This window comes from Oreochromis aureus, linkage group 7 (assembly GCF_013358895.1).
Source record: "Oreochromis aureus strain Israel breed Guangdong linkage group 7, ZZ_aureus, whole genome shotgun sequence".
Classification (NCBI taxonomy): Eukaryota; Metazoa; Chordata; class Actinopteri; order Cichliformes; family Cichlidae; genus Oreochromis; species Oreochromis aureus.
The window spans coordinates 53333756-53355572 of record NC_052948.1 but is presented as its reverse complement, the minus strand read 5'-3'; the positions used below and the strand labels follow the sequence as shown (position 1 = coordinate 53355572).

Genomic DNA, 21817 nt, shown 5'->3' with positions numbered 1-21817 from the left:
CACTTCAAAAGGTCTCCCCCCTTCCTTCTTTCACACAATGTGATTGACCTATGGTGTTCCTATAAAAATAAAGTCCCACCCAATGACTGGATTCTCAGCAGGGCTGAAGATCTGTCTCCCACATACCGACAGGCCATTAGGAATTGATATATGAAATTATCTTGCGAGCAGGACATAATTTTATGTGGGCCGTGAGTTTTACACCCCTGCTCTAAGTAATCCAGTTACTGAGTATTAACCAAAAAAATTTTAAATTAAAAAAAATCAAGTCACATGACATAACTAGAAATAAAACTGTATTCACCTTCCATGACAGAATACTCGAAGGGTTGTTGTCTGTTCATAAGGTTGCAGATTAGCACCAAGCTGGCCTGGGTGTGATTGAATGTGGTTATCAAAGCCATTTAGCCATTATTTCACCACTACATCATTGTTTGTTTATAGTTTTCAGGAAAATTTAGTCTGTAATATAACACTCACCCATAAATGTCAACAAACATGGACACAAAGTAATTCTCGGCAAATTACCTTAATTGTCTGGCTAATGGTTCAGATGCCCAGGAGACTTCTTTTCTAGGGTTCTAGTTTCCTGTTTTCCATTAGTTCCTAACCAGTTCTCCATCACATAGATCAACACTTTGAGTTTCGTCTTGATGCATGCTCAATCAAACGCTATGTTCAGATGAACAGAATCAACTTTTGGAGACTTTGAGTTTCATTCCAATCTTGTCAATGCCGGTGGCCGTCAGGCAGAGTGGACTAAAAGGGCAGATTCAGCACACAGGTACTCAAAGTGTGACGTGAATTAATTTATTTACAGTGACGAGAGAATAGTGATGGGATTTCCGTCTCTTTTTAGAGAACCGACTCTTTCGGCTCGGCTCACTAAAAAGAGCCGGCTCTTTCGGCTCCCAACTGGCTCTTCAGGTTGTTTTGTTGCTTTAACTTATTATTACAGTTTTTCTCGATTGCTTGAACACTATAACCAGGCCTCTAAACTAAAATTTCAAAACCATAAATGCTATTGGTCAAAAAGCTCACCCATTTCCCTGAACTATAAACACTATTCCCTGCTTTGACACATGACTCAAATTTGGTGAACTGGTACTGCAAAACTCTACACACAAATCCCTACATTTTACAGTGCTTACACCATGTAGTCATGTAGAAAGCACTAGCATGCAATAATGTTAACTTAAGTCAGCATAGCTTGAGCCCAATTAGCACACAATTAACCAGGTGGAAACACTAGGAGTCAAAATTTAGCACACACCAATCAGAACCTGCGATGGATAGATAAAAGGGCCAAAGTCAGCTCATTCAGGTTTGAAACAATGGATCCAAAGAGATGCAAAGGAAGAGGACGTGGTGGAGAAAGAGGACGTGGTGAAGGAGGAGGACGTGGTGGAGAAAGAGGACGTGGTGAAAGAGGAGGACGTGGTGGAGAAAGAGGACATGGTGAAAGAGGAGGACGTGGTGGAGAAAGAGGACGTGGTGAAAGAGGAGGACGTGGTGGAGAAAGAGGACGTGGTGAAGGAGGAGGACGTGGTGGAGAAAGAGGACGTGGTGAAGGAGGAGGACGTGGTGGAGAAAGAGGACATGGTGAAGGAGGAGGACGTGGTGGAGAAAGAGGACGTGGTGAAAGAGGAGGACGTGGTGGAGAAAGAGGACGTGGTGAAGGAGGAGGACGTGGTGGAGAAAGAGGACGTGGTGAAGGAGGAGGACGTGGTGGAGAAAGAGGACATGGTGAAAGAGGAGGACGTGGTGGAAGAGGAGGAGGAGGTGGTGAAGGAGGTGGAGGTGGAGAACGACGGCGACAAGGAAGGGGAAGAGCAAGGGCACGAAGACAGTCAGTCTCGGATGAAATTGAGCCACTTTAGTTGACCATGTCCTTGTCCATGGGATGACTATGAGGGAGGCTGGGCAACGAGTACAACCAAATTTGAGTCGCTTCACTGTTGCCTCCATCATCAGAACCTTCAGGGAGGAAAACAGGTAGGTGTACTTGCAGTAAGACTGCTTTGTACAGTAACGTTTAAGTTACTGAATTTATGTGTCTTGAGTTTCAGTATGTTTCCATTATTTTCCTGTAAAATGAATGTGTGACAGTTACAGTAATGAGTGCTTCTATTTTTTTGTAGGACACAGAGACGACCACCTGGTGGAGGCAGGTTAAGGCTTTTGTCGGAGGAGCAAGAGAGGAACTTGTAAACATGGTAATTGCAAATAATGTAATCCGCCTGCAAGAGATTCAAAGGAGAGTGATTGAGGATGATCATCTTTTTCGAGGCATAAATGCCATCAGCCTCTCCACAATTGACCGCATCCTCCGAAAGAATCAATTCGGATGAAACAGGCATACCGAGTCCCTTTCGAACGAAACTCTGACAGAGTGAAAAACCAACGTGTGGAATATGTTCAGGTATGAGTTTTGATACTGTATAAGGTATTGTGTACCATCACAGCATGGCAGTTTATGCTGCCATTTCAGCACTCTTGAACTTTGGTTCAGGGTACCGATTGACTCTACTGTGTTATGTGTTTTGCAGAGAATCTTTGAGATTGAAGGACGGCCTGTTCCCCATGAAATGATCTTTGTGGATGAGGCAGGTTTTAACCTGACCAAAAGAAGGAAAAGGGGAGGAACATAATTGGCCATCGGGCTATTGTAAATGTCCCTGGTCAGCGTGGGGGAATGTCACTATGTGCGCAGCCATCAGCCAACGAGGGTACTCCACCGCCATGCCGTACTAGGACCCTATAACACTATGCTTCTCCTTGCTTTTCTTGATGGTTTAAGACAACATATGTTCCAGCTGGACTACAGGGAACCAGCACAGCCAGAGCAGCCTCACTACGTTGTTGTGTGGGATAACGTCAGCTTCCATCGCGCTGCTCTGGTTCGTGACTGGTTTACCAATAACCCAAGGTTTTCTAATATCTTTCTGCCTGCATACTCCCCTTTCTAAACCCGATAGAGGAGTTATTTTCGGCATGGCGGTGGAAAGTGTATGACCGAGAACCTTATGTCCGTGTTCACCTCCTTCAGGCCATGGAAGAGGCCTGCCTAGACATATCAGTAGATGCATGCCAGGGGTGGATCAGGCATGCAAGAGGATTTTACCCCGCTGCCTGGCTGGGGCCAATATAGCCTGTGATGTGGATGAGATTCTCTGGCCTGACCCAGACCAAAGACAAGATGCTGTGGTGGGATAATGTTTCTGGTGTGTGTTGTACTGTATAGTACATGAATGACAATGTGCCACTGTACATACATTGGTTGCGTCTTTTGTGTTTATCATGTGACAAGGGTTTTGAAGGGGAGAACCATAAGCAACCTAATTGTTTTGGAACTATTGTTTTGAATTAATTGTACCAGTGTGCAAAACTCTGTTGTAGTGTGTGTGTTTTTGAGGGCTTGTGTTTGATGTCTGAGGGCAAAGTTCGGTTTTTCAGCAGGAGTGAATAGTTTTGGGTGTAGAGCTTCATTTTGACCTGGAAATAGGATGTTTGGGGAATTGAGTGAGATGTTATGGATTTGTGTTTACTGTTGTGCGGATATGAGGCGTAGTTTCAAGAAATGTGTTTTAGCAATCGAGAAAAACTGTAACAACAATATAAAATTATGCACAAAAGGAATTACTAATGTAAAAAAACCTGTGTTTTTATTTATATATGTTTATTAAAAAAATATATACCTATATATGGCCCCTAGAGACAAAGCACGTACAAACTCCAAAACACATTTCTAGGGTTAACTGAACTTCCAAAACAGAGCTACCTAGATTACTTAAATTACACAATTGAAAGCATATGTGTATTGTTTGTGTATTTATACACAAGCACTCATATATACTCAAATAATTTAAAAAAAATGTTCATTTACCTTTTACTACCACACACCAAATCCGGTCATTGGTACTTCCTGGCTTGTGTAGCCACTAGGTAACAAAAGCTCAACACTGCGCATAGCATCCTGGAGCACTTCTGTTGTGTTTTGTACATGTTTTGGAGTTTGTACGTGCTTCTGAGTTTTTACATGTTTTGGAGTTTTTACGTGTTTTGGTGTTTGTACGTGCTTCGGGGCTTGTACGTGCTTTGGAGTTTGTATGTGCTATGGAGTTTTTGTGTTTTGGAGTTTTTACGTGCTTCGGAGTTTGTACGTGCTTCTGAGTTTTTATGTGCTTTGTCTCTAGCGGCCACCGTAAATATACTTTTATTTATTCACTCCACATGAAATGTAATAAATATATCATATAATACAAAAAACAACTATTTACATTTCAACTTTTAACTATTTAAATTTTCAGCTTTTTCCTTTTAAACAAATTTAAAGTTTTAACACTGCAAACCACAACACAATTACATATAAATTAAAATATGAAAACAAAACGAAGATGCACATTCTTTGTCATATGGGCCTGCATGAATAAATTTTCTGAATCCTTTATCATCCGCAACTGAAAATAGTTGTGGACCATTACTATACCTTTCTAATGTGACGTTGTCCCTGGCTCTCTTTCTCTTTCTTTCCCTCCTGCTCTGTTCCTTTGCTACTGAAAGTGTAACTACCGCCCACAAGCAGTGGCGGTCCTAGCCTGTTTGGCGCCCTGGGCGAGCACTCCCTCTGCGCCCCCCCCCCACACACACACACACACACACACACAAAACATATTAAGGATTGTACATTAACATAGAACTGTGGTTGGAACCATACTGAATTTCACCAGAAAAACACACACACACACATATATGAAGGGAGAGAGAGTATGCATAATATGCAAACGGCTACCAAACAGCCATCAGAATTCGTCATACAATGAGAACAAGATAAATCAACAATTGACAATGACTAATTAATATTTAAATCGGTAACATAATGTATTGTTTGGAGTTTAGTCTGTTACTGTTGCTATTTTTACCATTTCTTCTTGGAGCAACTGTAACCCGCATAATTTCCTTAGGGATTAATAAAGTATTCTGATTCTGATTGTTTCAGGATACATGACGTGCCATTATCCAATGACACATCTGCTTACCTGTAGCCTATCTTTTGCTTGTGTCTCCTCCTCTTCTTTTCTTTTTTTTCTAAACTGAGCACCTGATGGCTTTGAACTTTTCTTGTCCATCTTCCATTGGTTTTAATTTTGCACTCCAGAACACCCATCCCCCAACTCGAGGATCAATACAACATAACCTAATAGACCTACAGCTTAGTTCACAGATATGCTTTGTCTAGGGTTTATTTCTGGGATTTCTCACAACCCAGGATTCAATCATGAATACATAATGGGCTTGGATTTACAACATTATGAATGAAATGTGCTCTATTTGGAAGCAGCCGGCCCCCTCCTCTTTCGACGGGTTGTGTGTGAGACTTTAAGTCATCAAACTGTAAATTATAAATTGTTATTGATCCCTTTACCCCTAGTCCTAAAGTGTAGATTTATTTTCTTACTCTTCTTATGTTTATTGTTTGTTTACTTGCACTGCTGTAACTGGAGCGGAGATGACAATAAAGTTTACTTTGACTTCAGCAGCAAGCAGGCGCACCGAGGGCTCTCGCGCTCACTTTTCGCGTATAGAATTTTGAAAAAACATCAGTGCAAATTATAAGGCTGTATCATAATGTCTGGTGTTTTCGTGTTTGTCGGTTTGTTTTTATTTTGTTTTATTTTGCGAGTTGGTTAATAGATGCTGCTCCAGCCAGCCAGAGAATCCCCGCTGCCCCGCCCTCTCCTCCCTGTGCCGCAAGCAGCAGGCGCACTATGCTATTCCCAATATGCACGGGCATGACGTCGGGGCAGCATGAATACAAGCAACTTTTTTTTTTTTGCCGATGCCCGTGATGCCGCCCCCCACCACGATGCCACCCCAGGCAACCGCCATTGATTATCAAAAACTGCTACTGCCCACAAGGCTCAAGGATCGAGTGTGAAGTGAAGCGGGAAAAAAAGTGCGAGAGAAAGGGAGAGAGAAAGAAAAAAAACCCTTGGGAGCCGGCTCGCATCGTTCACTTCAAAGATCCGGCTCTAAGAGCCGTTTAGTTCGACCGACACATCACTACGAGAGAACATAGACACTATTGAGATGGGCAAGGAGCTATTTACAGGGGGGTGAGTGAGGGTACTATATACAACAGTGTGGCAATACTATTTATAGATGTAGAAACTAAACTAAAACTAAACAAAACTATGCACATGAACAAGAGCTGGGATCTATGCCTAATGAGCACAGGTTACATGAACTTGAGTGGCATGGACATGATTGTGCGACAGGGTTCCAGGAAGTAATTCTTGGCACTGACATGATTAGGTGGATTACGAGTAGGGATGGGTACCAGTAATGGCACCGGTTCTGAAATAAACGGTAGTAACCAGACCGAAAAGCAGCGCACATTTCGGTGCTTTATTTCGGTGTTTTTTTTTTAACTGAGATGTCATACACTTTGGATTCTAGCCTATCATTTTACCTTTGCAAGCGTAGTAGGCGGGCCCAGGTACGTACGTTCTTTTAGAGCAGAGCTACAGATTACAAATGCCCAAGGCGAAGCGGTCAAAAGTCTGGCTGTACTTCACAGCAAAAGATGCAAACTTAGCAGCCTGCAACAAGTGCTTTAAGCTGATACTGTGCAAAGGAGGTAACTCCTCGAATCTGATGAAACACCTGGCGACGCATAGCGTTTTTTTAAAAGCCGAGAAATGCACCGTATTTGATAGCTTGCTGCAAGACCTCACACCGTGCACATCTACTGCGGGTGTGGCGCCTGTTATCGGACCCGGAGTTAGCAACATCCCCTAGGAACCCGAAGAGTAGAGTCCTGGCCCCTAGCCCTGCCAGTGCAGCAGAATGATGATGGATGATGACGGCAGCAGCAGCCGTTCTTCTCTGGGTCAGTAGCTTAATGTTGTTCGTGTGTAATTTACGTTGAGTAGGCTAACCACGTTATTAAATTAATGCATGTAAGGTGAACTAGCAAACACCGTCGTAGTTACATGCGGCTGTCTTCTTGTTTGATGGCAGATACTATCTTCACCCTGGCCAAAAAGGCTAAAATGACCAAAGAAAAAGTGGGAAACACCTAAACATGAGAGGTTTTTGGACAAAGTTTGTGTTTTCCAATTGTTTAAGCACTGCTTCCAGCCAAGAGTGATACCATATATGCCCTATAGCTGCAGAAAAGGCTAACATTGTTATCTTTTTACAAAAAAACAGCTAAACATGAGAGGTTTTTGGACAAAAGCTGTGTCCCAAAACGTCGGCCGCATCCTCCGGAGGCCGCATTTGAAGGCCGATTACGTCACAGCCAGGCGACGAAGGCTGTCCCAATTCGTCGACTCCTTCAAATGCGGCCGACAAATGCGTCCTTCATTTCCCCGAATTTGAAGGATGGGTCGGGTGTGTCCTTCGTGGCCCACCATATCCCAGAATTCATAGCGCGGCCCAGCCACATTTCAGCTGGCAACAATGGCGGCCGCTACTAAGTTTTAAAATTAGTCTTATTAATCTTTCTGGGTCACAAAATAAACTTTCAACATATTTTCAGGCGAGAAAGTAGCTGTGTAAATTTCAAATATCTGCTTGGTTTATCAAGACATCGCATATTTGCAAAAGTGCGCCGACGTTTTCGGAGACGTCTGTTACCCACCCGCTCGATAGCAAGCCGGGGGGTTCAATGGTAACTCGAGCCGGCGAGAGCAGCGGACTCCCGGCTTCATCGTTTTCAGACCCCCGCTCTTTCGCTACTCAGGTTAAACATGATATATAAGTCACTCGGATAACTTAAAAATGTAATTGTTTGCCTTTTTTCGGTGTTTTATTTGTTCTGGAGTAAATCGGTTTGGCTGAGATCAAAGTTATTAGATTATTAGATTAAGTAAAACTTTATTAATCCATCAGCTGGGTTCCTCCAGGATTTTCACACAGCTGAATAAACGTCAAACAGAAAACTGATTAAACAGAAGTGTGAGATGGTCGATAATTTACGCCAGTGTCCTGTTATATTTTAGATAGCAAGGAGCAGACGGCTGAGTTTATTAAACTCCACAGACACGGCGGTGACGCAAATCTGAAGGCTAGACCGTCCCATTTTGGGGTGATCGTGGCTCAAGAGTTGGGAGTTCGCCTTGTAATCGGAAGGTTACCAGTTCGAGCCCCGGCTTGGACAGTCTCGGTCGTTGTGTCCTTGGGCAAGACGCTTCACCCGTTGCCTACTGGTGGTGGTCAGAGGGCCCGGTGGCGCCAGTGTCCGGCAGCCTCGCCTCTGTCAGTGCGCCCCAGGGTGGCTGTGGCTACAACGTAGCTTACCATCACCAGTGTGTGAATGTGTGTGTGAATGGGTGAATGACTGGATATGTAAAGCGCTTTGGGGTCCTTAGGGACCAGAAAAGCGCTATATAAATACAGGCCATTTACCATTTATTTACCATTTCACAGCCTCGCACTTCCGGCCTTCTCGGTCTTCGAAGGACCCGGCCCACGTAGACCGCGAAGGCCGGGTCCTGCGAAGGATGCAGCCGATGTTTTGGGACACAGCTAAAGTGTGTGTTCTTCATTCTTTAAGCACCGGTTCGAGCACAGTTTAAGCACCGGCACCGTTTCAAAAGTACCGGTTTGGTACTGGTATCGGATAAAACCTAAACGATACCCATCCCTAATTACAAGCTGAAGGTCAGAATCTCTGCAACAGTTTCTACTACCTCAGACAGCAGAAACCCAAGAAAAAGGAGGAAGAGGAGGAACCATCATGGAAGGACAATCCCCTTCGTGGTATATACCACTGGCAGATAGAGGAAGTGGCTGACATCCAGAAATCCTACCAGTGGCTGGACAAAGCTGGACTGAAAGACAGCACAGAGGCACTAATCATGGCAGCACAGGAGCAAGCTCTATAGAGGCTGGGGTCTACCACACCAGGCAAGACCTGGTGGCCAGCATAGTATACAGAAATATCTGTGCTGAGTATGGCCTGGAAGTCCCGAGGTCAAAATGGGAGACTCCCCCTAGGGTGGTGGAGAACGACTGACCTAACATCCTGTGGGACTTCCAGATACAGATGGACAAAATAGTGGTGGCTGGAAGAAGACAGCCGTAGTGATCGACATAGCGATACTGAAAGACAGCAGAATCAGGAAGAAGGAACATGAGAAGCTTGAGAAATACCAAGGGCTCAGAGAAGACCTCGAGAAGACGTGGAGGGTGAAGATAACAGTGGTCCCAGTGGTAATCGGAGCACTAGGTGCAGTGACTCCCAAGCTAGGCGAGTGGTTCCAGCAGATACCAGGAACAACATCGGAGATCTCTGTCCAGAGGAGCGCAGTCCTGGGAACAGCTAAGATACTGTGCAGGATCCTCAAGCTCCCATTCACACCTCCGCTCCGCTGCGTCTCAGCCACCATCCCTCTGGCAGAAAGGGCGCTAGAGCCAGAGTAGGGGAGAGGCGAGCTGGAACAAACCATTTTTTGGGGGGGCTTAAAATATTGCGTCTCAACCAAGTACTGTATGCTTTTTATATTTTTAGTAGTGTGTCACACAAACAGCAAATATTGTAAAAAAAAAAAGTAAGAAACGTTTGGGCGTGCTTTGATTCATTTTGGGGGTGGTTCGATTCACAACGAAATACTAAATGAAGAATTGGAAAAAGCACCGTAATTAAAGAATTGTTTGGTACAGTGACCCCTTGCTCATTGGCCTCTCTCATTTGTCCCATATCAGAGAGACATTACAAATGTCCTAACTTGAGCAAGGCTAAGTGGGTTTAAATGGGCCTTGTTCAAGAAGATGGTATGACTTCATACTTTAAGCATAATAAATATTTAAATAAACATTTCCATTCCCCACCTCTGACTGTGATATGATATTATTATTAATTTTGTGTTTTTGCGGTGTGTGTGTGTGTGTGTGTGTCTTTCCAAAGAAGGCCTCACTCTTATGAGTAAATTGTGATTTATGAGTACATTATAATTTATCAGTAAATGATAATTTATGAGTAAATTATTGGTCATGGCATATGACCGCCCCTCCCTGAGCCTGGTTCAGCTAGAGGTTTCTTCCTGTTAAAAGGGAGGGACGTGAAAGTCTCACTGAGAATATCGAGGATGTGCAGATTGTGAAATGAGAAAAGGCAGACAGTGTCTCTAAGTGGAGTTTGCTCTGACTGGTGGAGGAGCACGTTTGGAACAGACTGGTTGGACTTCGGGCAGAACACATTTACTTGAAATGAACATTCAGCAGTAGGAACGTGAACGAAGATTGAATGAATTTAACACCATTGTCCTAATGGCCATGGTTTTAGTGTCTCGGAAACATTTTCTGTGGGTTCTGTTGTGTGCATGTGCCTTTCCTGCAGGCAACAATGGTAAGAAAGCTTTGAGTTATTTAATGTTAAATTACCACAGGTACACTTAGAAAACAATTGATGGATATGTTAGAGATGAAATCGGAATATTTTATGATTTTGTCAATCTACATAATGTTATTGTTTTTTCTAAAACAAATTTAAATTGGACAGTTTTCAAGCAGAAATAATAGTTTCACGGTTCAAGTTTTATTGTCATATACAGATACAGTGTAGCCACATTTACCCACAATGAAATTCTTTGGCTCGTGTTCCTCAGCTTTACATGAGCATATAGAAAGTGTGCAGTTATATTTAAGAAGAAAATAGCAGGAAAATAAAAATAATAATAGTAATAACAAAAGAAAAAACAAACAAACATTCCTGGTAAGTGAGTTTTGTGTTTCTAGTTGTGATGTACTTATATTTATTTACTTTTTAAATTTCATATAAATGAATGATTACCTGTGTTTTATTTGTGTTTACTGCATGTGTTAACCGTTAAAAAATAACACAAACAAAGTGTTTTTATCTGTCAGTCTCTCATTTTGTTCTAAAAATTCTCTGTATTTTCATGAATTGTTAAGTATGCAACATTAAAATCTTGTTCAACAACTTTAAAACAGAATATTTGGCATGTTTCTTTTTTACTGATTCAGAGCTTCAACTAATTTATTTGTCATGTAACCTGTGAAAAAAATTGTAAAGATCAACCATCATAGTTTTTATACTGAATTTTTTAAATTAAGACTATTGAATTATATAAAAAGAGGCAAAAAGAAGTATTTACACTTGAAATCTGGCTTGAAAATTGCTTTCTGTGAAATGTTTTCTGTGGGTTCTGTTATAACCGTGTGTATCTTTCCTGCAGGCAATAATGATAAGAAAGCTTTAACTCATCATATGTTAAACTTAGAGCCCACTTAACAACCTGTTCATAGGTATGTTAGAATGAAAGTCCTTCAGTTGTGACTAGTTGTTAAAATTTGCAATGTTTAAACTTTTGCTGATGATGCCAGATCTCTCTTGGAAATTAGATTTTTACCTGGAAAAATAAAGGATTAATACAAAAATAAAATAATAATAAATATTCAGATATTTACACCTGAAATCAGCCAGTAAATTATCCGTATTTCATTTCATTTCTTAAATCACTAGATTCATAATAACATTCCTACCTTCTGTTAACAGAGCTTTCATCCAATAATCTCAATGATGTAGCTTTAATATCTATATTAAAGCTACATAGTTGAAATATGTTAAAGTGAAACATTTTTTTTTAATCTCTCTCTCTCCTTTAGGCACTTCAAACAATACTAGAGGACCGGACGGAGCATCTGGAGCAGGTTTTCAATATCCTGAGCCCGCAGTTAATAAATCATCAAATGAAACATTTTTAAGAGATGGACTTTCCGAACAGGCACTGAAGTTTCTAAATGGCACTGTGTCCACCATCCTTTTACCTTGCTTCTACACCCTGGTCTGCTCCATCAGTGTGCCAATTAACATCTGTGCTCTGCTGGCCTTTACTCGGGGGATCCGTCCTAAGAAGCCAGCTGCAATATATATGCTGAACCTGGCCTTAGCCGATCTGCTCTTTGCACTGATGCTCCCCTTCAAGATCTCCTACCACTTTGAAGGCAATGACTGGAAATTTGGTCCATCCATGTGCCGCGTGGTCACTGCTGCCTTTTACTGGAACATGTACTGTTCTGTTCTTCTCATAGCTTGCATCAGTGTGGACCGTCTGCTTGCTGTAGTTTATCCCATTGACTCTCTAGCTTGGAGGAGCTCACGCACCACCGTCAAAGCCTGCATAACCATGTGGGTGTTATCCTTCGCTGGCTCTGTGCCTCTTGTTTCTTCTGACCAGACTTTTAACGTCAGTGAGTTGAACATCACCACCTGCCATGATGTCCACTCCACAGATAAGATCACCTGGTTAAAGACATACTTCCTCACCATCTGCTGCATTTTTTTCTTCCTACCTCTGCTCATCACAGTGGTGTCCTACGCTCAGATAATCTGGTCATTGAGCAGAGTCCAACATGATGTTCCAGGAACATCACGGAGGAGAAGAAGAGCAGTGGTGATGACTTTGACTGTGCTGGTGATATTTTTGCTGTGTTTCATGCCCACAAACTGTCTGCTGCTTGCACACTACCTGCAATTAAACGAAGGACCCAAGAAGAGCACAGAGGCACCCGATGGCTCTTACGCACTCTATCTGGTGTTTCTGTGTTTGGGAAGTCTGAACTGCCTCCTGGATCCCCTGCTCTACTACTTTGGATCCTCGCAGTGCCAGAAACAACTATCCAATATGCTGAAGTGTAAGAAGGTGACAGAGAGCAGAGATATCACTCATTCAACAACTGATTCCTGGAGGTTAAGTGTAAGAACAATGCTGAAAACCAGAAACCTGGAAAATACCAAACACTCTGAATTAAACACATCAGTGGACTCTTTCCATCTTCAACAACTGAAACAAGAAACTACTAGTCTGACTAACTCTCACACTGTGCTGACATTTTAATTAACTCTTATGTCTAATTTTAAAGTTTATTTAAAGTGAAAGTTCATTGTAAAATTAATTTTTCTATTCTTTAATGATTTTCTTTCTGAATGTATGTTTATTGATTAAACTGTTATTGAGCTTGAAGTACTGAGATGGAGTGAAATATCTGCCCTCATAGTTTGTTTTATGCTTCCCCCTGCTGGTGCAAACTTTACATTAATTAATGTATATTTAATTCAAGCTTCTTTATTTGATGAATTGATTTATTTGGAATAACACAATGTATGAATATGAGCATCAAAATAATGCTCATAGATATGTCAATATGTAAAAGTGTAGTATCATAAGTGAGGCTGCCTATTTGTGGAATATCCTCTATTCATGATAATTTTTTTCTGCTTAGGTTTCTTTTTTCTATTTAATATATTAGAATACATAAAAATCTTTGTAGAAGATACATCCATGACAGAAATGAGATATGCTATTATGCTGTGAATTTGCACCACTGTCTCTGTGCTTCTCTGTCCAGCAGGTATTGCCACATTACTGTTAAATAACTGGAGAGTGACCCAAGCGATCTCCATTATCAAGATGCAGTTAAGCTCTTAATCTTACAGAGAAGCTCTTACGTCTGTGCTGGGCTGCAAGTAATGAATATTTGTAATGGATATTTAGTGTTTTCTGTGTGAAAGAGCAGAAAAAAGAGTTATCTTCTCTTGCAGTTCCTTAGCTGTTTTTGTTTGTGCAACCACCAAACCACACCCTTATACTGAAACCTTGGGATACCATCAAATGATATATGACATTTCTAGACACCCAAAAAAATAAATAACTAAAATAAAAGGATGTTATTCTTTCATCCCATTTATCCTTCTTACATTTGCATGAAAACCTCAAAAGCTTTGATAAGTTACATCATAGTTGTTCAAGATCAACAGCTACTGGCAGTATGGGGCATAACGATCACAGCAAATATGTAATAAAAGCCTTGATGTAGATAAAAAAGGAAAATATCAGTTAAAATGTAATGCTGTATGAGTCTCATCTAAATGGCTTGCTTGGTGTTTTCCTATTAAATGCATGGTTGTATTTAAACCTGTGAGTTATTCTCTTGCAAGAAAATAAACAGATGTTCCCTGTTGACTTGTTCTGACTCCATGTTTTCTCTAGTATACAGGCGTCTTTATTTTGGCTCTTTATCCCATCGGAACTGCCACTTCTTTTTAATTTTTGATGTGATGATTTTACGTCCACTTTACTACCATGAAAACATGAAAAACTATAGTTACCTAAATAATTACCTACCTAATAATTGCCTAATAATATGTGTTATATATATATTATTATGTTATACATGAATTTAAAGCAAAAATCCTGCCTTATGTCGAATAAATGAATAATTAGACTAACGTTATCCAAATGAATGTGAAAAATGCATTTCATATTCTTGACTATAATTTATTAAGAAAACTTATTTTCCATGCACAAAACATGTTAAGGTGAACGTGATTAGCCGGCAATTTCATAAACAGGTTTAATCTTTGAGAAAACATTCAGAGAAAAACAAAAGTCAAATCAACAGGGACTAAAAGAATTGAAAGTCATGTTACATATCATCTCAAAAAAGGCTATTTTGCTGGCTGACAGCAGTAATGACAGCAGAGAGATGCACCCGAGACTTCACTCACAAGTTAGACACTTCACGTTCACAGGTAGCAGACAATTTCAATAAACATGTACTATCAGGATCAAGATGATTGTCCCCTTAGCTTCTTTCACAATATTAAAAACAACCTAAAATAATGGTATACCGTGTTTTTCAATTAATTTATTATTAGTAATATTATTATTTTAGTTTTCATTTAGTTAGTTCTTACTCTGGTGTTATATCACTGTCCAAGAGTGCAAGCTAATGTGCGTGGTTATTGTCATAGCAACATGTCCAAGCGTTCCGTGACGTAATTGGCATGAGACATGAACGCTAGGTGGACGTCAAGGCAAGAATGTACAAACGGACAAAGCCAACAAAGTGCTACTGATGGAGCAAGGTATGAAGCACATTCCCAGCTCCTTCTATATCAGGTATGATTAAGCTAGATGTCTGATATTTATTTATATTCAAACATGTTAGTATTGTTTCTTTAAAAAGTTGTAAGTTGTTAGAAATAAGTTATTTTTGGATGACTTTTGTTTTTACATAATAGAGGTCTTCTCGCCCGTTCAAGTCCCCTGACATGAATCTTTCCGTTTGATGCAGGAAAGCTTTATTCCAAACAAGGAAAAGAAGCCTCAACTGCCTCTCTTCACATAAACTGTTGCCTGGAAATCACCCGATTTTTCCCAAGCTCAAAAATCAGGATAGCTTGTTTGGTACCATGCCTGCACAAGCATGTTAATTAGGCTCCTGTCATCGTAATGGTTCTGTCAAGAAGTTTCTTCCTGGTAAAAGTGAAAGAAAATCTGAGGATACCAAGCTATTCAAATTCATAAAATACAGGCGCATAAATATGGCTGCAGTTGCTGTTTAAGTGTCGGTTGAAATGCTCAATCCGAGTATTCGAGTTGTGCACAGAACTTCCTATTAAGACCGAGCCTTCACCCCTGCTTGCTCACACGTTCTTCCATATCTGAGGGTTCTCTCCTCCATGATCACTCCTGATGTGCAGGGGTCTGCCAAATTTTCCAACAATTGCAGTAAATGGTTTCAGCTCGATTATTCTTGCAGCACTGAAGAAACATCTATAGCCATGCACCGTGAACAGCAAACATTCAACAAATCAGCTTGTGATGTCCATCTACATGCAATATGGAATTTGGATGAGGCACAGAATAAACTCACTATTGCAGTTTTTCTGTAGATAGAACACCCTCCACAGTGACTCTTTTACATGCTGTCTTTGAACCACTATGTTTTTAGAACACAGATGTCGCCTCAGCATCACTTCTCTATAATTTGGAATTTCAGTTTTTATCTTGAACACTATCTGATCCAAATTATTGTCACTGATTATATTGAATTTTGACACAGATATTATAGTCTTGCAGTAACTCTTAGAAAGTTGGCCTTGAATGGAAAGGATAGACATGTCACAACTGAGAGGTCGGACTAGGTGCAAGGACTTATAGGCCAGACACAGTCAGAGGCACAAGTAGATGTGAAAACAGTGCTTTACTTTATAAGTGAGACAAGACTTTAAGGTGACAACTATAAACTGTGAACTATGCCTATACTTTTAAGGTATCGACGATGAACTGTGAACTATGAGACTAAACCAGAAACGAGAAGCGTAATTTGTGAACTAATGTTAAATTCAAAAGTCCATGAAAGTGGTCCAATGGGGGAAGAAGGGGCTGTCACACGGGCGAAGAAGTGCAGAGTCACTAGAATGAGAGTAAACAGGGAGTCTGCTAGGTTCCAATGATTAACGGTAAGTATGATGGGAAATGTTTCTAATGGCTTACAGGTTGCAGGTGGAGTACGGCGTGGAAGGAGGGCAGTCCAAAGGTCTGGGTGAGGTTTCACTCCTGAGTGAATCCAAAATGTACTGCTCCAGAAGCTGTGGCAGGGAGGCAGGCAGATGGAGTGCAGCGGGGAAGTGAGCGTAACCAGACTGTGTGATTGGAGGAAGACCAGCATCCAAAATGAAGCTGAGTATTATTTAAAAGAGCAACTTGATGACCAGCCAGGTTACTAGAACAGAGAAAACACAATAAGAGAGAATACTGAGGAAATCACAAGTGAGCTTGGCAGCCTAACACTAACACTGGTTAGCTGTAGATCTGGTGGAGAACTTCTGAGTATTCTGGTCTTAAATACGGGTAGCTTGATTGCAGACAGGTGAGATGGCTTAATGGAGACTCTGGCCTGAAGTGGAGCCCTAGCGCTATGGAAAAAGACTGCACTCATCCCGACCATGACAAGATGTTGCTTCAGTAAAAGATGGTTTCAGGGAATTAACATTTTGAAACATTGGAAATTTGACGCCTGGTTTGCTTGGTAACCATCCTAGAACACAGCAAATATTATACCAATAAGCATAGTTCTGTAACAAAAGATGGGCAATTCAAGATAATTAAACTGTGACAGATTAGCTAGAGATTTGTATTTTAGGCGGGCACGTGAGTGGGATTAATGTTGTTGGTGCTGATGTCGTGACACTGCTCATGCTAGAGGTGTAAGAAGTTAAAAATGTATACTGAATCAGAATTACTACTTTGACACGAGCTAATTTAATTCAAAAATGTGAGTTTAAAGAGAATCAACTGCAATATTATACCACGGAAATATAAAATTCTGCCAGCTAATTTACATGACTAATAAAGCCTACCAAGCGCTATGATATTCCAGTGGAGGTAGTAGGTCTATGTAGTTGGTCCAGATGCATTGCTGGATTCCTAAGGAAATTTTACATCAAGAAGGACCGTTAGCTACAAAACACAAAACAAAACAAACTGCTTTCTGGATGCTGATGGCTAGCAAAGTAACTTAGCAATGCTACTTTAGCTAACACTGCAACCCGTACACCAGGCTATACAATAAACTCACCAAGTGCTTTGGTGATTGTGGAGACTGCAGCCACTAAAATTGCACTACTGCTGAAAGACCGCCAAAATGGCTCTTCTGATGTTTTCAGTTAAATCGCCAGATATGCTCGTAGGAAATAACTGAAGCAACATATGGCGGTTAGAAGTAACCGTTAGGGGACCACAGTCACATGTCCTCGCCACTACAGGCACACTTTAGAGCAGGTTTTCATAAAGCGTTTATTTTGGTATTTCCTCTGACCAGCAGAATAGATGTGCATATTAGCTAAACATTTAGACTTAACGTTTAGATTTAAATATAAAAAGTTACAAATATTGTTGTAAATGTTGTAAAAATTGACTCAAAAAAACATGTTTTTATAAGGTTTGGAGCTATAAGCTGTAAACATAGAAAAATGCTGAAGTTAATTTTAGTATATAACCCCATGCATTTGAAACCATGTTTGATTTATTAAATTGCTTGATTCACAATGAAAATACTCATCTTTCTGATGATCATGTATTCAACTATTATTTTCAGCAATGAACCTTTTATTCTATATATTAGACCACACGGACACTTTTTCCACCCTTTTCAGACAAGTAAATGGAGAAGGTTTTAATTATCTGTAAACCTTTAATAATTTATTAAATAAACAACTTCCAGGGGAGGACTTTAAGAACAGTCCGCCCACAAAAATGAGGAATGTCAGGAAATTTGGCTTAATCTTTATCTCTTTAACCTTATTTATGTAGAACTGAGAAGCAATTTATCCAACATCCAGAAAGTTTCATTTCCCTGTGTAAGAGTTCCAAGGAAACCTGGAATTATGCCAGGCAGAAAGCCAGCAGGTACAAACAAGTACATTAAGGGCGTGTTCTTGTTCTTCTTGTCTGCAAAAACAGACACTTAAGACACCGTTGAATTAAAGGAAGCCAAAAAGGAAAGAGAGAGAGAAGCAAACATGGCTTTAACACAGTTGTTGTTACCTCTGTTTTTTTTCTGCTGTATTTCTGCTGCAAACACTTCAGGTAAGTTTGAAAACACTGTGATGTCTTGAATTGGTTGGTCTCTACTCATAAAATCCAAATAAATTACTTGTTGTTATCTTTGTTAGAACAAATACAAGCCTAATTCAAAAAAATGTTTTAGTCAATGCAATAATTTTCAATAGAAATCATGACATAACCCAAAAAAGTGTACTATTTCAAGAAAAATGTTACATTTTAAAATGGACAAAACGGTTCTGTGGTGAGACAATTTAACATTTCAAAATCTTTTTAAAAAAAACAAAATACTGCATCCTCCAGACAAGAGTTATATTTTTATATTTTCTAATGATTTTTTTAAAGAGTTCATTTAAACGTTTTTGTTTAATGTCAGTTAGTGTCGAGAGGGGGATTAATTTTGTTTTAGGCTTGTTATCAGCTCTCAGTTCAAAAGCCTGCAAGTATAGTCTTGCACTGATGGCTATGGCACTGGCAGCTTGCACATCTGAAAGGGAACATTAGTGTTGAAAGGTATACACAAGTTTTAGATCAGATTATATTCACCATATGTTCAGAAATTCAAACTTTGATATGCATTTCCTTTTAAAATATATTTGAGATAATGTTCTTGGGTCTGTCACATTTGTGCACACGTAAAGGTCAGACTGAGTTGTTGTGACCAAACCGCAGCATCCGAAGACTAGCCTCATCAATGTTATTTTGGGTGGATGGATGGATGGATGGATGGATGGATAAGCTTTATTTGTTGGTTGCAGTTGCCTGCAACTGAGATGACAGACTTTTAATTGGCAAACCATCCCAGTCGCTGAGTTTTGTGCAAGTTTTAGGGCAAAACTAGAAAAGAGAAGATGTGACTTTGGATATGTTTTAGTTCTTTTGTTTGAAAAGGAAAGTCAACGGACAAACAGATTTAAAACTGCGTCTGTTTCTGACCTTTAAACTCTGAGAAAATGTTACCATTATAGTTTTATACCCAGCTAACAACCTTTCATTTCTGTTTTTTAGAATACACTGACAAGTCTATTTTCTTTTTAAAACAGGAGCATCTGGAGCATCTCCAGCAGTTTTTAACTTTGATAATAATAATAATTCACCAAATAATTCATCAAATAAAAGATCTTTCGGACTTTCAGAAGAGGCACTGAAGTTTCTAAATGGCACTGTGTCCACCATCCTTTTACCTTTCTTCTACACGCTGGTCTGTTTCATTAGTGTGCCAATTAACATCTGTGCCGTGATTGTCTTTGCTCGGGGGATCCGTCCCAAGAAGCCAGCTGCAATCTATATGGTGAACCTGGCCTTAGCCGATCTACTCTTTGCACTGATGCTCCCCTTCAAGATCTCCTACCACTTTGAAGGCAACAACTGGAAATTTGGCCCTTCCATGTGCAGCGTGGTCACAGCTGCCTTTTACTGGAACATGTACTGTTCTGTTCTTCTCATAGCTTGCATCAGTGTGGACCGTCTGCTTGCTGTAGTTTACCCTATGGCCTCTCTTACTTGGAGGAGCCCACAGGCTGCAATCATAGCCTGCATAATCATGTGGATGTTATCCTTCGCTGGCTCAGTTCCCCTTTTTGCCATCGGCCAGACTTTTAACATCAGTGAGTTGAACATCACCACCTGCCATGATGTCCACTCCACAGATAAGATCATCTGGTTAAAGAAGTACTTCCTCACCATCTGCTGTGTCCTCTTCTTCCTACCTCTGCTCATCACAGTGGTGTCCTACGCTCAGATAATCTGGTCATTGAGCAGAGTCCAACATGATGTTCCAGGAACATCACAGAGGAGAAGAAGAGCAGTGGTGATGACTTTGACTGTGCTTGTGATATTTTTGCTGTGTTTCATGCCTACAAACTGTCTGCTGCTTGCACACTACCTGCAGTTTAACACAGAGAAGAGCCAGGAGGCACCCGATAGGTCTTACGCACTCTATCTGGTGTTTCTGTGTTTGGGAAGCCTGAACTGCCTCCTGGATCCCCTGCTCTACTACTTTGGATCCTCCCAGTGCCAGAAACGACTATCTAACTTTGTCAAGTGTAAGAGCATTACACAGAGCAGAGATATCACTCATTCATCAAATTCTTCTAGGAGGTCTGGAATAAACACCTCAGTTACCAGAGCGGGCTCTTTTCAATCAAGCCTCAGAAGCCAAAAGAAGAAATTACTACTCCTCTGAGCTGACATTTTAAATGACTCTTAGCGGTTAAAATTATGAAATAACATCAGTGATTTGTCATGAAATTTAAGTAGCTATAAACATGAGCACGTAGCTAGCAGGAGGGTTTAGAATTCTGGGCATATCTTTTTTCATGATCAGAATGAACTGAATACCTTCCACGGCCATCTCAACAGAAACAGCTTTAAATCTTTGTTTCATAGACACACATGATCAGTCACAGATGCCAAAAGGGACACTGACGCCAATCCTCAATAGGAGAACTCATGATGGTTCAGGAGCAGTCAGTCTTACTCAGGTGAGATGTGTTTTTATGTCTTCAATAAATTCTAATTGTATCTTTTAAGATGTGAATATTTATTTTTAATTTTCTAGACCAGTTAGTGCAGATTAAGTAAAAAACCTCTGGCCATGTTAAAAACAGATCCAAATCTAGGATATATAATAAAAGATTTTTCCACTGCATACACAAATAAGCCTCAACCATCTTACCTCATAGTTTCATTTGCTAATTTAGATCTGAATTATATTTATCATTATATCTACATTTAAACATATATTTTCCTTTCTTGTTTTTTCTCTGTGGCAAATGTATGCCAGTGCTGTGGGGAAGTGGGGGTAATGATGAATAAGGTAAATCAACAGTGTTGAGCTGGGGTAGGGATTTAAATGTATGTACGTACTTCTTCTTTTTCCATTTTGGACTTGTATGGATATTGTTTTATATCAGTAAGTTTTTCTTTTGTTTGAGTACATATGTGCATATATGTGTACACATATGTATGTGCAGGTATCTGTGTAACTGTATGCATATATATATATTGGTTTGTTTCTTTTATATGTTCGAAATAAAGGGTTATCATCATCAAATGCAGTAATATTAAAGTGTCACCAATCAAGTTTAGAATCAGATAAATATGTGGGATCTATACCATTCATAATAAACCATTTCTAATCAGAGGTTTCTTGTTTTGTTTTGTCACCACATGTGGGGTTACCTGCTGTGGTGACCCGTTTTAATCAGGAAGTAAAATATAACTGCGAAAGCAGATGTCAGAGCAATTCCTAATATCTCTATACTTCATTTTATGGATGATACTGTGTGGATGTAAACTCGCCTGTGCACATGACATCACCAAGCCTGGTAATGAAAAAAACTGTAGCAGTCTGCTTCCTAAATGTGGGATCGCTGGGATTCATCATCCCCACTGTTGTGTGCATCATACGCTATCTCTCTTCACACACAGGA

At 40.3% G+C, this 21817-nt stretch overlaps 2 protein-coding genes and 1 long non-coding RNA gene across 3 annotated transcripts; 2 read left to right on the top strand and 1 right to left on the bottom strand.

Moving 5' to 3' along the window:
• Positions 1-10130: 10130 nt before the first annotated feature.
• LOC116315923 (proteinase-activated receptor 1-like) lies at positions 10131-13994 on the top strand. Its single transcript, XM_031734370.2, has 2 exons — positions 10131-10357; positions 11638-13994. Exons 1-2 carry the CDS (start codon positions 10279-10281, stop codon positions 12867-12869), a joined length of 1311 nt encoding a protein of 436 aa, XP_031590230.2. The 5' UTR covers positions 10131-10278; the 3' UTR covers positions 12870-13994.
• A 2030-nt stretch (positions 13995-16024) lies between these two features.
• LOC120440827 lies at positions 16025-17541 on the bottom strand. Its single transcript, XR_005613552.1, has 4 exons — positions 17398-17541; positions 17180-17246; positions 16314-16542; positions 16025-16232 (listed from the first exon to the last, which is right to left on the bottom strand). It is a non-coding gene; the product is annotated as an uncharacterized LOC120440827 (long non-coding RNA).
• A 777-nt stretch (positions 17542-18318) lies between these two features.
• LOC116315919 (proteinase-activated receptor 1-like) lies at positions 18319-21528 on the top strand. Its single transcript, XM_031734366.2, has 2 exons — positions 18319-18407; positions 19427-21528. Exons 1-2 carry the CDS (start codon positions 18341-18343, stop codon positions 20566-20568), a joined length of 1209 nt encoding a protein of 402 aa, XP_031590226.2. The 5' UTR covers positions 18319-18340; the 3' UTR covers positions 20569-21528.
• Positions 21529-21817: the final 289 nt, after the last annotated feature.

What these genes read in the sequence shown, in the direction of transcription:
- LOC116315919 (XM_031734366.2), top strand. Translation starts at nt 18,341, where the DNA reads ATGGCTTTAACACAGTTGTTGTTACCTCTGTTTTTTTTCTGCTGTATT. An exon ending in TTCTGCTGCAAACACTTCAG is followed by an intron (nt 18,408 to 19,426) that starts GTAAGTTTGAAA and finishes TTTTTAAAACAG; the next exon opens with GAGCATCTGGAGCATCTCCA.
- LOC116315923 (XM_031734370.2), top strand. Translation starts at nt 10,279, where the DNA reads ATGGCCATGGTTTTAGTGTCTCGGAAACATTTTCTGTGGGTTCTGTTG. An exon ending in CTTTCCTGCAGGCAACAATG is followed by an intron (nt 10,358 to 11,637) that starts GTAAGAAAGCTT and finishes TCTCTCCTTTAG; the next exon opens with GCACTTCAAACAATACTAGA.